This window comes from Nomascus leucogenys, chromosome 22a (genome assembly GCF_006542625.1).
Source record: "Nomascus leucogenys isolate Asia chromosome 22a, Asia_NLE_v1, whole genome shotgun sequence".
Taxonomy (NCBI): domain Eukaryota; kingdom Metazoa; phylum Chordata; class Mammalia; order Primates; family Hylobatidae; genus Nomascus; species Nomascus leucogenys.
Window position 1 is genome coordinate 67,890,775 of NC_044402.1, and position 13,770 is coordinate 67,904,544.

The window sequence follows — 13,770 nt, forward strand, 5'->3', positions numbered from 1 at the left end:
CGACATGAGATTTGGGAGGGGACACAGAGCCAAATCATATCACCATGGTATTAATTGTTAATTAATTTTAAAATTCATTATTTTCATTGTTTTATTATAGTATATAATATAATTATTTTCATTATTTTATTTTAGTATATAATATTACTTTTTTATTAACTTAATTTTCAATTGATTTTTAAAAATATTTAAAATAGCTTTGTTGAGGAAGGAATTGATACATAATAAACTGTACATATTTAAAAAGTCTTGACACATGTGCACCTGTGAAATCATGACAACAATCAAGAGAGTGAACATATCCATCATTCTCCCTGCCCTCACCAAATTTTCTGGTTCTCCACTATTATCCCTCCCTTTGGCTTTCTTCTGTCCTCTTGCCCCCTCCAAGCAACTACAGAAGGAAGCATAAGGCTTAATTCTTCCCTAAGACTAGTGGTGAACCTGACATATTCTGGAATGTAATAACCGCATTGTAACTCAGATGCCAATGGGGCCATCTCCTTTTCTCTGCATGATGAGGTGAGCTATAGACATATGGGTCCTATCACATAGTTGTTGATTTTGATTTACCACATGGTTAAATACTACGGCAATATCATCCATCTTTTTCTAATTCTCCAAGGCTTTTTGATTTTTCTTTTCTACTTCTATTTTTATACTTTTTTTCTTATTAGCAAAGTCCCTAAAATTTCTACTATTTCCTTAGAACATCTCTGTACTGCACTTTGTGGCGTTAGAAATATCTGCACTTCCTGAATTCCTGAATGGTTTTTTAGGCGTTTTTAGACCAAGTCTCAGATGCTTTTGAAAATGATACTTCATGAAGTACTCCCATGATCCATGAGTTGAGGGTACATTCCTCTAAGAAAATACACATGTGTTATAATAATACATGATTTCATGTATTTTATGCAGGTGAATATGTTTGCAAACTGATATTAGACATTTTTGAATATGAGTGCAAGAAGAAAATAGATGTTATGCCCATCCAAATTTTGGCAAATGAAGAAATGAAGGTGATGTGCGACAACAATCCTGTATCTTTGAACTGCTGCAGTCAGAGTAATGTTAATTGGAGCAAAGTAGAATGGAAGCAGGAAGGAAAAATAAGTATTCCAGGTGAGAATGTTAGATAAGCCCTTTTGCAAATAGGTTTTTGCCTCTTGGCCAAGTAGAAATGGGAGATGTGGTGTATGGAAGGGGAAATGTCAGATGTCTGTTATTTTCTGGATTTCAGACTGTGAAAAGGCATTAGGTTTGATGCCAGCTCCAGCTTATCCACTCTAGAACAAGACCCCAAAAATATATGCACACAAGTGTCATGCTTCGGTTGTAGATGAGATCCCAGCAGCAGAAGACCCAAGAGATAAGGATCCTGATGACTTAGGTCCATGGCATTTTGGATCTAAAAATAGACAAGAAAAGCTTATGCTCACCTTCCTTTCATCTTCAGCAAAGAGCTAAGGATGAGGTCACTTGTCATTGAGGTCTGACTGGGAGCTTCTCCTTTCTGTGTGTCTTCTTCTGGTGTCTGGTCCTTCTCACTTCTCTGCCTTTGTATCTATGCATACCTCAATATTTTCTATCTCTGTGCCTCCAGCTTTATCCCTCTCTCTCTGCAGACCTGTTTGTCTCTCAGTCATTTCATATGATTTCTGATCCTGTTAGCTTTTGTTTTCAATCTGAAATCTTACCTAAAGTTCCCCACCCTCCAGTTTATATTGATGAATAATAATAATAATAGTAATAAGTTAAAACAGCAATACTGACTCTGTTTTGTATAACAGTTTATGATTAACCCTTTAAAAAATATGTCACTGCTTTTTAATTACTTGACCACAAATTTGAAGCATTTTACTTCCAATTTGCAAATAAGGAAATTGAGGTTCAGATTACATGACTTATCCAAGGTTGTCAAAATATGAAAAAAAAGAAAGAAGAAAGAAAGGAAGAAAAAATGAAAGAAAGAAAGAGAAAGAAAGAAAGAAAGAAGAAAGGAAGGAAGGAAGGAAGGAAGGAAGGAAGGAAGGAAGGAAGGAAAGAAAGAAAGAAAGAAAGAAAGAAAGAAAGGAAGGAAAGGAAGGAAGGAAGGAAGGAAGGAAGAAAGAAAGAAAGAAAAAGAAAGAAAGAGAAAGAAAGAAAGAATTAGGACTCACCAGAGGTCTTGTTTCACAAAACCAGTGTCTGTCTTGGCCAAACTATATTATGCATACCTGGTGGGCCAGCACTGGAATGAGCTAGTCAGACAGAGTTTGAACAGTGTTTTACCTAGAAACTGCACAGAGCAAGATCCAACTCTTCTCTTAAGAAACAACAGTATAATGTTCTTATCTGTAAAGAAAAAGTGTTTAAAGTAAAATGTGGCTTTACCCATGAAATACATTAGTGTGGTGAACCTTCATTTTACAAAGCCTTAGCTATGGAAATAGATTAAATTATTTTTTAAAAAATTATCAGAACAGGGGCAGTGGCTCATGCCTGTAATCCCAGCACTTTCAGAGGCCGAGGCAGGTGGATCATCTGAGGTTGAGCATTGGAGATGAGCCTGGCCAACACAGTGAAACCCCATCTCTACCAAAAATACAAAAAATTAGCTAGGTGTGGTGGTGTGCACCTGTAGTCCCAGCTACTCGGGAGGCTGAGGCAGGAGAATCACTTGAACCCGAGAGGCCGAGGTTGCAGTGAGCAGAGATCATGCCACTGCACTACAGCCTGGGTGATAGAGTGAGACTCTGTCTCAAACAACAGCAACAACAAAAACTATCAATTTACAGGCAAATTTTCCTAAGCACATGTAATTTCCAAAGGATGGTTCACCTGCAAGCATTTGTATTAGACATTAAAGTACTCAGAAGAAAGGCATGTGGTAACTGTTGAAAATGTTGACACATGATACATGGAGTCACTTCCCTGATTTCTAAGGAAGAGGAGGTGTAGGTATCCTGAAGGGACTGCCAGATGGAAGAAAGACCTTGCACAATTCCTGTGGTACTGGCTTAGAAGCTTTCAACCCCGAAAGGTGAAAAACCTGGCCTTCTGGCAAAGGAATCAGGAAGTCTGTGGCGCAAACGCATAGAGCGGGATGAATGACTGCAGAACAATGGATTTCCTGCCTCAGGGCTGGCCGCCTGGGGACCTGCACCATGGCTTCTCTGATGGATTTAGCCTCTGCCTTGGCACCCTGCCCTTCTTTCTCCTGCCCTTGCTGCTTCCTCTCTGCAGCTCTCTTCTCCAAATTCCACAAGTTCTACTAACAACCGTTTTTCCAAGTCTGTGGAACACAGCCAAGCAAAAGAATTTACCCAGAGCATTTGGAACTGAATGAATGAATGAATGACCTCCTCTCAGAAATGCTTGCATATTCAAAGCACTCTGGAAAAGGATGAGACAGAAAGGAAATAATCAACAATGGCAGAATTTCTAACTTTAAGAAACTAAAATTCAATGAAGATTTCCTCCCACATGGGAAAAAAGTGAAGGAGTATTCTTTAAGGGTATCACCATGATCACAAAATAGTTATTGTGGCAGATTCAATGTATTCAACTTTGTTTTTTGTTTTGTTTTGTTTTGTTTTTCATTTGTTTGTTTGTTTTTTGAGACAGAGTCTTGCTTTTGTCACCCAGGCTGGAGTGCAGTGGCGTGATCTCGACTCACTGCAACCTCCGCTCCCCGGGTTCAAGAGATTCTCCTGCCTCAGCCTCCCGAGTAGCTGGGATTATAGGTGCCTGCCACCACACCTTGCTAATTTTTCTATTTTTAGTAGAGATGGGGTTTCACCATGTTGGTCTGGCTGGTCTCGAACCCCTGACCTCCGCCCACCTTGGCCTCCCAAAGTGCTGGGATTACAGGCTGGAGCCACCACACCTGGCCTCAACTCTGCTTTCAATGTTTACATTTATCATCTTGGTTTTTCTCCACTCCCCACCCGAAGTCTTGCAAAGCAGGTACCATCACCACCATTTTATAGAGGAAGGTCTGGGATGTCATCTAACTTTGAACAACAAAATTGTAATTGCATACCTTCTCTTCTCCAGGAAGCAAACTACCAACTTATTAGCTGCATTCAGTACCTCCCATGCAGGGCGCCTGGTTGCACAGCCCCAGGGGTGTTGTAGGAAACACAATGTGAATGATGCCAATTTGGAAGTCCTGCCTGTGTTTTCTGAGTTTACCACCTCTTTGGAGCCTTTTCTCCACTCCTTCTCTAAATCTCAGCCTAAGAGAAGTAGTTATTGTTCTCTGAACAAGACCTGCATGCTGCTGCTTCTGTGTTTTTGCTTATAACAATGGTTTTCTGAGTTAACAATAGAATCCATTTTTCAAGCAGAATCTTGCATGGCTGTCTAATGCAAGTCTTCTCAACTCAGCACTATTGACGTTTTGGGTCAGATAATTCTTTGCTGGGTGGAACTGTTCTGTGCATTGGAGGATATGTAGCAGCATCCCCAGCCTGTACCTACAAGATGGCAGTAGCATCTCCAGTTGCAACAACCAAAAATGTCTCCAAACCTTGCCGAATGTCCTCCAGGGAGGCAAAATTGCCCGTCGTTGAGAGCACATCTAATGTGTAAAGCAGACCAAAGTGGAGCTGCTCTGGTTAGAAGAAGGGTGAAGGGGTTGGAGCCCACACAGTTTATTATCCTTCCACCCCCAACACAGCCCAGGCCCTGAAGCAGCTTGATGGAATGCCAAGTTTTCCAAGGAGTATGGATTTACTCACACACAACCCAGATACAACCGCATACCAGAACTACAGCCGCCATTTCTATCTATTAAAATCCTGAATGTCTGTTAAGGCCTAGAGCAAATCTTCCCCTTCTCTGAAATCTTCCCTAATCTCTCAACTAAACATCCCTCCTTTAATCTACATAATATTGACTTCTCTCTTATGGAAGCTACCCACTGCACACTATCATTATTTCTGTACATCTCTTTATACACTCCTTCTTGCATAGATCATTGTCTTGTACATTAGTTTGGTGAGATAGATGGGTCTTTAAGGATCAGTAAGAGTCAGCAGGAGGAAGAGGGAATGAGAATATTTCAGGTGTGAACACAGGCATGGAGGTGCAAAGCTACAGGGCATGTTCAAGGCCCAGGAGATGATCTAATTTTTCAGAGAGAGCTATAGAAGAAGATAGAGAGAAGAGAAGCAGATTGGAATCACACTGTGAATAATTGAATATACCAGGCTAAGAGGGATTTTACTGTATTCTGTAGGCAATGGTAAGGTTTTAAAGGTAAAAAGAGGAACATCAGATGGTGAGAGCTGAACTCAGGAAAAATAAGTTTTAAGGTCTTATAGCCAATAGATTGCAGGGGCAAATAACTGAAAATAGAGACTCAGCTATAATCATGTGTAATGGTTAGACAACAGATAATGGGGCCTGAGCAAGTTACCATGGGTAGGAGTGGGTAAGACGATAGTGAGATATTTCAGAAGAGTAATCTAAAAGTTTCTTACAACTGAGTAGGGGTAAAAGGTGAGTGCATGCATGTAATTTAAGATTTTTTATTTGGAGAAATGCCAAGTGCAAAGAAAGGACACATTGGAAGATGTACAGGTTTTATCTGGGGAGAAAAAAGATGAGTTCTTAAATGGACCAACTGAGTTGAAGGTACCGAAGATGTCAGAGCAACACTTGGGAATTTGCTTCTAAAGTTTCCAACAGAGTGTTGCTCTTAGAAATAGAGTGGGAGTCATTCAAATTTGGGCTATACTAGAAGCCGTAGGTAGAGATGAGATTGCCTGCAGAGAGAGTAGAGAAAAAGATGAGGAAAGGGGCAACCTTTGAGAAGGGAATGAAGGAAAAGAGCCTGAGAGGGAGACCCAGAAGGAGGGGTGAGGAGAAAAGAGGGGCAGGAGACTTCTAGGACTCAAGCATGCCAAATCAGGGAGAAGGTGGTCAGGAGAATGGGATGCTGCAGTCAAAGTAGCATGAGGGGAGGCCACTGGATATGGAAAAGGGGAGGTCACTGTTGGCCTTAAAGGAACACTTTTGGTAGAAGAGAGGGTGAAGAAGGCCAATTACAAAGACTTGATGAGAAACAGGAGTGAAAAATTGGAGATGGAAAACACAGAAGCATCATGGTATGAAGAGAGGAAGAAATGCAGTGGTGGCTAGGGAGCATTCAGACTGGTGAAAGACCATTTCAGGAAGGGAGACTTGAGTGGATCTGGGGGTTGAAGTGGAGGAAATCTGGGAGGAAAGATTAAAGACACAGGGTGAGAAAGGGCAAAGGATGAAGGAATGTCCTAGAAGAATTAGAAGAAGTGGATTTTCAAAAGGTAAGTAGAGGAGTGAGCCTTAGAGATGGGCACAGACACTCGTGTCTGTGAGCTAGGAGGTAATTTAATCAAGATAGATAAAGAGGGAAATCAGTTTGGTGTTTCAAACAACGTTTCTGGGGTCTAGGGAGAAAAGCTAGTTACATGTTGATCAAAATATGCCAAATATCATTGATCAGCCAGGGCTGAAAAAGACACATTTATGTTGGAACTAATCAACAGGCTTATTCGTTTTCCTTCATTTTCGGAAGATTGATAGTGTTTGAAGATTGCCTTAGGAGTGCATGGCAGCAGGCAAGGTGGGAGGAGGGAGAATAAAGGGACTATAGTAGGAAAAATCAGCCACAGGGTGTTGTAGAACCCGAGGCAAGAGGAAAGACGGCATGGAGGGCATGGTATGTCTGGGAAAGGAAAGAAAGGTATGGAAAGGGAGCTATTTTGAAGGGGAAACTGCTGGTAACTGAGAATGCATGAAGTTGAAGTTTTCACTAAAACATAGAGATTTAAACAGGGAACATGCTGTGAAAAATGCTCAAATAAGATGAATATCAGGTGCCCCAGTATTGCTTCTTCCCATTTTAATAATCATAATAATCTGACACCTGTTCTTCCAGTTAAATCATACCCAAACAGCTTGCTTCTCTTTTCTTATTGTTCACATTTGAAAAACCATCACTCATGGTCTTTGTTGGGGCAGGCCCCAGTCAGGTACTTTTCTAAGAGTTTATGTATATTATCTCATTTAACCTTACGGTGGTCCTGGGAAGTAACTGCAATTATTAATCCTCATTTTACATCTGGAGAACTGAAGCACAAGGTGGTTAAGTGACTGTCTCAACAATATCTTGCTAGTAAGTGATGGAGTTTGGGATCTGAAGCCAAGCAACCTGGATACAGACTCTGCAGACCTAATCACCATAAACCCCTCCTCTCCATTCAGAGAAGAAATCTATTTAAATAGTAACTCCTTTTATGAAAAAAAAATGATTTGACCTCTTTGCTACTAAATAAAAGAGTTAGCCAGCTGGGATGGCAACAATTTGCTTCTCATTATAGGAACCGCTGAGACAGACATAGATTCTAGCTGCAGCAGATACACCCTCAAGGCTGATGGAACCCAGTGCCCAAGCGGGTCGTCTGGAACAACAGTTGTCTACACTTGCGAGTTCATCAGTGCCTACGGAGCCAGAGGCAGTGCAAACACAAAAGTGACATTCATCTCTGTGGGTAAGGACTCTCCCTAGAATTTTTAGCTATAAATAGATTCCACCTTAAAGAAGTGCTGCCAATGAACTATGAGCTATGAAAATACCTATGAGCAAAATAATGGACAGAGAGGGAGTGTGGTTAGGGCAAATCACACAATGGGAGATAGAAAAGGATTTCCCTCTCTGCCATTTAAATTCAGAGGGAGTCTTTTAACAATTGGGGATGGTTGTGGTAAGACACAGTGGTTCCCAGGAAGGAACCCCGGGGCATTCTCTTGAGTAACGCAGGAGGTGGAGTGGGAAGTAGGGTTTCCCACTCAGGTTATCCCTATTATCATTGAATGTGTAATGAAGATAATGTCCCTAATTTTCCCCTTTTCCCTCATTACTTCATTCTCCCATTCTTGAATTCCAACAGCCTGGCTCACTCCCCCACTACCCCTCAACACCCTCCCTCATTCCTCCTCTCCCATTTCACCTTTTCCAGAGACAGTGCTGCAGAAAGCCTTAATAATCTGATTCTTTCTGGTTATTTTATGGTTGGAACGAGTGATTTGTTAGTCTCTCAATTAATTGTTTAGTTAGGCTTCTTAAAGTTGTCATTTCTCCTTATATCATAAAGCATTATAATTTCACCCCATGTGTAAAAAGAGGACATTCAAACTTGTTTTTCCACCTGTCTTACAAAAATGAACAATTTAGATTAATCATTAGACCCTTCTTTGAACAAGTTTAGAGAAAGGCTGATATAAGCCATACTTGTTAACTGTTGTTCACATGTTCTGCCACTGTGACTTAGCATTTTTACAAAGATTAAGATTATGTTTATGTGGGCATAATCTATCTATCCATCTAATATATATCTATAATATATAGTATATAGCTATATAATAATCATATATCTACAGGTAGAACAGTTTTGCATTCCTAGTTTTAACACAAAGAGTTGTGTTATGTTCAAATAATCAAAACTGTTCTCACTACAGAAAACTGCAAATTGCTCAAAATACTCAGGAGCTCTTCTAGGGAAATAATGCTTTCAGGTAAAACTAATCTTTCTCCAAATTACTTAACATAACTTTACCTCTCTCCACAGAACTGGGACCTGTCTTAGGGAAATGTTAAGCCTTTGCTGAAAATCACTAGTCTGGTAGTTTGGAATCTCATCAGAGAATCAAGAGGACCAAATTCATGGTTCCATGAGCCTTTTTCTTTTTACTCACAGAAATAGGGACAGCCTTAGAGAGGCATCTCAAGATGCCTATGGATGGGGAGGGCAATGCAGGGACACATTACACCTTCTTTGAGTGACTTTGGGCTGTGTCTGAACATTTGAATCCCAGCTTCTAAACGGTAACTGTAAAAAGCCCTGATGTCATTGGATTATGATTAAGAATAAGATTTTTAGGCCAGGCATGGTGGCTCACGCCTGTAATCCCAGCACTTTGGGAGGCCAAGGTGAGCAGATGGCTTAAGCCTAGGAGTTTGAGACCAGCCCCAGCAACATGGCAAAGCCCTGTCTCTACCAATAAAAAATAAAAATAAAATTAGCCAGGCATGGTGGTGTGTGCCTGTAGTCCCAGCTTCTTGGGAAGCTGAAGCAGGAGGATCGATTAAGCCCAGAAGGTTGAGGCTGCAGTGAGCCGTGATTGTGCCAGCCTGGGTGGCAGAATGAGACCCTGTCTCTAAAAACAAAATAATAATAATATTATTAATAATAAGATTTCACACTGATTAGGAAAGTAGGCCAGCATCAGTGGGCTCACAAAATGAAGCTGTTCACTTATAGAAGACTGAAGTGAATGGTGTTTTGAAATACCAACCACGTAAAGATATACTCAAAGAGAAGTGGACAGTTAGACAAAAATAGTGGGAGGCTCATATAAGCTTTTATATTTGTAATAGTCTTATTAATATTTTTGATTAGTAATTTTTCATGAACCTGTGAGAAGCCTCTTAAAGGAGTATATATATAGTGAAATTAATTACATATAAATACTTATATTATTGTAGTTATATAGTTATAATTAAGGTACCCATACATCCCGGTTTACCTGACAGTGCAGGTGTAATTATTAGGTAAGTGCAAAAGTAATTGTGTTTTTAGTCGTTACTTTTAAACCAACTTATATTTGGGCAATACAGTCCATGATTCTTGTACTTAAAATGTAGTTCCAGAATTCACTCTTTCACTTATTAAGCATTCACTGTGTACTAGACCCAGTGCTGAGTACTGGGGATGCAAAGACAAAGAGGCTACAGGTCTGCCCTTGAGGGCTCACATTTTTATGGAGGGGAGATATTAAAAGAGAGAAAATAATACACAATATGGTATTATTAAAAAGTATTTTGAAAGAGTAGAGATTGAGATTGTTAGAGGAACCTGGCCATTTGTTCTCCCTTGAGGTGTTACAGAGGAGGTTGGAGGGGAGCTTGGGATAAGGCGACAACCCTAAGTTTGCAACCTTTTACCCTGCTGATTATCAGGAGATAATTCCAGCCACAAAAGTGAAGTGCACGAGGTCCTAAGGCATGTGATGGAAATGAGTACAGTGCAGAGCACCACCAGGAACAGCCTAGAAACGAGTAAAGCCCAGGAGCAGCAAGGTACCAATCCTACCTTGACATGAGTAGAGTCAGGATGGTTCATTTTTTTTTTTCTGTCCCTCTCTGAAGTTTCACTCATGTGTTAATGACCCCAGAGATACGACATATTGAACTTGTTGTCAGTTTTCTTTTGTCTGTTTTGTTTGCCTTTTTTCAGCCAATCTAACAATAACCCCGGACCCAATTTCTGTTTCTGAGGGACAAAACTTTTCTATAAAATGCATCAGTGATGTGAGTAACTATGATGAGGTTTATTGGAACACTTCTGCTGGAATTAAAATATACCAAAGATTTTATACCACGAGGAGGTATCCTGATGGAGCAGAATCAGTACTGACAGTCAAGACCTCGACCTGGGAGTGGAATGGTGAGTGAAAAGCCGGACACCATATTGTGCTGCCTGGGCTCTTGGAAACATGCATAATAGTTACCATCTGTGTAGGGTATTCTCTGAGACATGCCTATGCCAACCCCTTTAAATTCAATATGTCTTCACACTCAACGCAACATTCCTTTGAGGGAAAATGCCATTATTTCCATATTTACAGATAAAGTAAATATGCTCAAACAACTTAAGTTGCAGAGCCAGGAATGGAACTAGTGTCTCTAATTCCAGACCCTGTGCTCTTGCCGTTAAGTTCTGAGGATTGTTTTTGAAAGTACTTTCACTGGACACTCGGCAGTGTTTGACCCGACTGTGCTTTAGAACAGCTAGGTAAAGATTTTATAAGCCTGGTTCCAAAAAAAGGAACACATTTTAATTTCCTGTTTACCTCTATCCATTGTTTGTTTTGTGAGGAAATGCAAATATTTGAAAGCAAAGGGAAATTGGTAGATAGAACTGCTACAATAATAGCTCATATTTATTGAGCCCTTAACTATGTGATAGGCACTATGCAAAGTATTTAAATGTATTAATTCATGTGAAACAATAAACCTAGAGGATACTGTTATTATTAGCCCCATTTTACAGATGAGGAAACTGAGACTCAGTAAAGTTAAGTAAATTACCCAAGGTTATACATCTGGCAGGTGGCAGAGCCAGGATGCGAACTCAGATTGACTGACTCCAGTGGTCAACTCTCAGCCACTCCACTCTGAAGCCTTTTATTAACTATGAGATTAATCAGTCTAGATTCTGTGAGTCCCATGTCTTCTTTATATTTTCATATAAGGCCTAGGCAACATTGTAGAAACAGCTAGTTGTTGTTTGGGCTGGACTTGGTAGTATACAGTCAGGAAATGGAAGTATTTTTCTTCCAGGCTGACCTCAATCCTGCTCTGTCCAATTACTCTTTCCTACTAAAAGCCAATAACCTAGGAAGAATTTTAGCTTTTCCAGTCACATTAACCTATTAAACAGTCCCATAATCAGTTACTGAAAAGTCCTATTCTCATCTAAATCTACTACACTGTCATTTTATATTCAATTTAAATTCCCTCTTCCCCCGAGCAGGAATTAAAAGGAGTTTCCTTACTTTACTCGTTTGCCCTCTGGTTAGCTGCTGCTTCTGACTTTTCCAGAGCTGGGGCAAAGGGAAGCAATGTAAAGAAAATTGAAGGGTCTTGCTTAACTGTAGGTGCCGTTGTAATCTTGCTGTATGTCTCCATGGCAGCTGCCCAAGTGATGACTTGTCGTCTGGGGACATGGTGAGCAGGGGCCTGCTCACTTAGAGATGGGAGACAGGGGCGTCATAACACCACAGTGTTCCATCAGGTTAACAATTATTTTCAAAAAACTCCCCACCTCTGCACACACCAAAACTCCCATTTATTCCTTGGGTTGGTAGAAAAGCCTTAGAGTAGAAATTGAAAACCTGGTTTGAAATCCAATTTCGCTGCTAACAGGCTGTTTGGCCTTGAATAAGCCACTTAATTTTATTTGAAAGTAAGTGCATATTTACGTGGTCATTGGTTAGTCCTTCAAATGCATGTAGAACCCAGGAGAGGAATCAATCAAGCATTTTTTCCTCCAGTGTCCAGAAAGTTGTGGTATTCCTTTACTAAAGCTTGAGAGGGAAAATTAAGCCTCTTCTTAACCTTCCCAGCAAACGCTTTTGAAGGGCAATTATTTCATTCCATCTCATTTTTGCTGTCTTCTACTCAGGAACCTATCACTGCATATTTAGATATAAGAATTCATACAGTATTGCAACCAAAGATGTCATTGTTCACCCGCTGCCTCTAAAGCTGAACATCATGGTTGATCCTTTGGAAGCTACTGTTTCATGCAGTGGTTCCCATCACATCAAGTGCTGCATAGAGGAGGATGGAGACTACAAAGTTACTTTCCATATGGATTCCTTGTCCCTTCCTGCTGGTAAGATGCTGATTGCTGAATTGTTAGGGTATATTATTTCACATAAGTGGAGTCTAAAAATTTACTCTTAAAATAGGGATCAAGAGACATAGGACTGTATCAGAGATAGAATCGACAGAGCAGAATCCCATGAGCCTTTGTTACCTTCTGTTTTGCCATGTGGCTAGTGGTTCATTGGTTTGTGGTACAATCTTGGGAGTTTGCAATGGTGGAACCTTTTTTTTATTAATTGGGAGAAGTTGAAGAAAGTATTGAGATATCTTCTTAGGAATATGGCAGACTAGATAATCTAACAGTCTTTTCCTCCATGCTATAAAGTTGCATGCCACAAAACTGCCACAAAAATCCTTTTAAATGCATAATTGAGCATGTAAGAAAGTATGAGAAATAACCAAGTGCCAAAAAAATAGAGTAAAATAAAATAGAAATGATGTTTTAACTAATGCTGGAGCTTCCCTATGGGCTTTTGCCAATATCAGAAATCCAGAACCTTGGGTTTTAAGGCTCCAGAGGGCATAAAAGTAAAGACTGTGCTCCCTAACCACACAATGGGGTGCTCAACACCCCATTGACACAACGTCAAGACCTTCAAAAAGTGACACATTCAGTAAGAGACTAAGCTAGGAGAACAAAACTCATCTGCCAGAGTTGAGACCTTGGCCTCATCTCTGGGTGGACAAAAGGTATCCCCCCAGAAATATAGTTGTCCTGCCATCACTCAGTTTTGGGCTTTGAATTTATATTTCCTTTGTGGTTCAGGAGTGCCAACCTAAGTTTAAAGTTGTCCATTGGTAGCACCCTATGTCAACCAGCAAAAAAAGAAAAATAAAATCAAAGTCTCTCTGGTAGATGGTGCCCTTAATCCAGATCCCTAGGGATTCCCAGAGATTAAGGTCAACCAGCATGAGCTCACAATCCAAAATCTCAAAACACAGATAACTTCATGAGGGATTTACAAGCTCATTCATTCTTTCAATAACTATTCTGGAGGACCTACTCAACGCAAGACACCATGGTAGGCAATGAAAGGGAGAAAAAAGAAGTGGGGCACATATTTTAATATCTAGAAGGGCCCATGCCATGAAAGGCAATGCATATAATATAAAATATCCAAATAGAATAATACAGACTGAAAAAACAGTGGAAGTTCAGAAAAGTGGGGACTCAATAAACACTGTAGTCTTTAAAGAAGGCTGCATGGTAGAGGGATATAATCAGTCTGGATTTTGACATATGCAACATTTCAACATTCTGTGTTTAATATGCATACATTCAGTGCTTTCTGTGTTCCAGATCCTGAGCTGAGCTCCAGGAGATGGAAAGATAAATAAGACAAGGTACT

The 13,770-nt window shown here is 40.2% G+C and overlaps 1 protein-coding gene across 4 annotated transcripts in view; it reads left to right on the forward strand.

Moving 5' to 3' along the window:
* The window catches only part of ADGRF5 (adhesion G protein-coupled receptor F5), a 102,214-nt gene that overhangs the window by 75,410 nt on the left and 13,034 nt on the right, over window positions 1-13,770 (forward strand). For all 4 annotated transcript variants that reach the window (XM_003254202.2, XM_030803299.1, XM_003254201.2 and 1 more), the window contains exons 10-13: window positions 919-1,122; window positions 7,350-7,520; window positions 10,266-10,475; window positions 12,216-12,428. In XM_003254202.2, coding sequence (XP_003254250.1) covers window positions 919-1,122; window positions 7,350-7,520; window positions 10,266-10,475; window positions 12,216-12,428 — 798 coding nt within the window. The remainder of the gene's footprint in view (window positions 1-918; window positions 1,123-7,349; window positions 7,521-10,265; window positions 10,476-12,215; window positions 12,429-13,770) is intronic.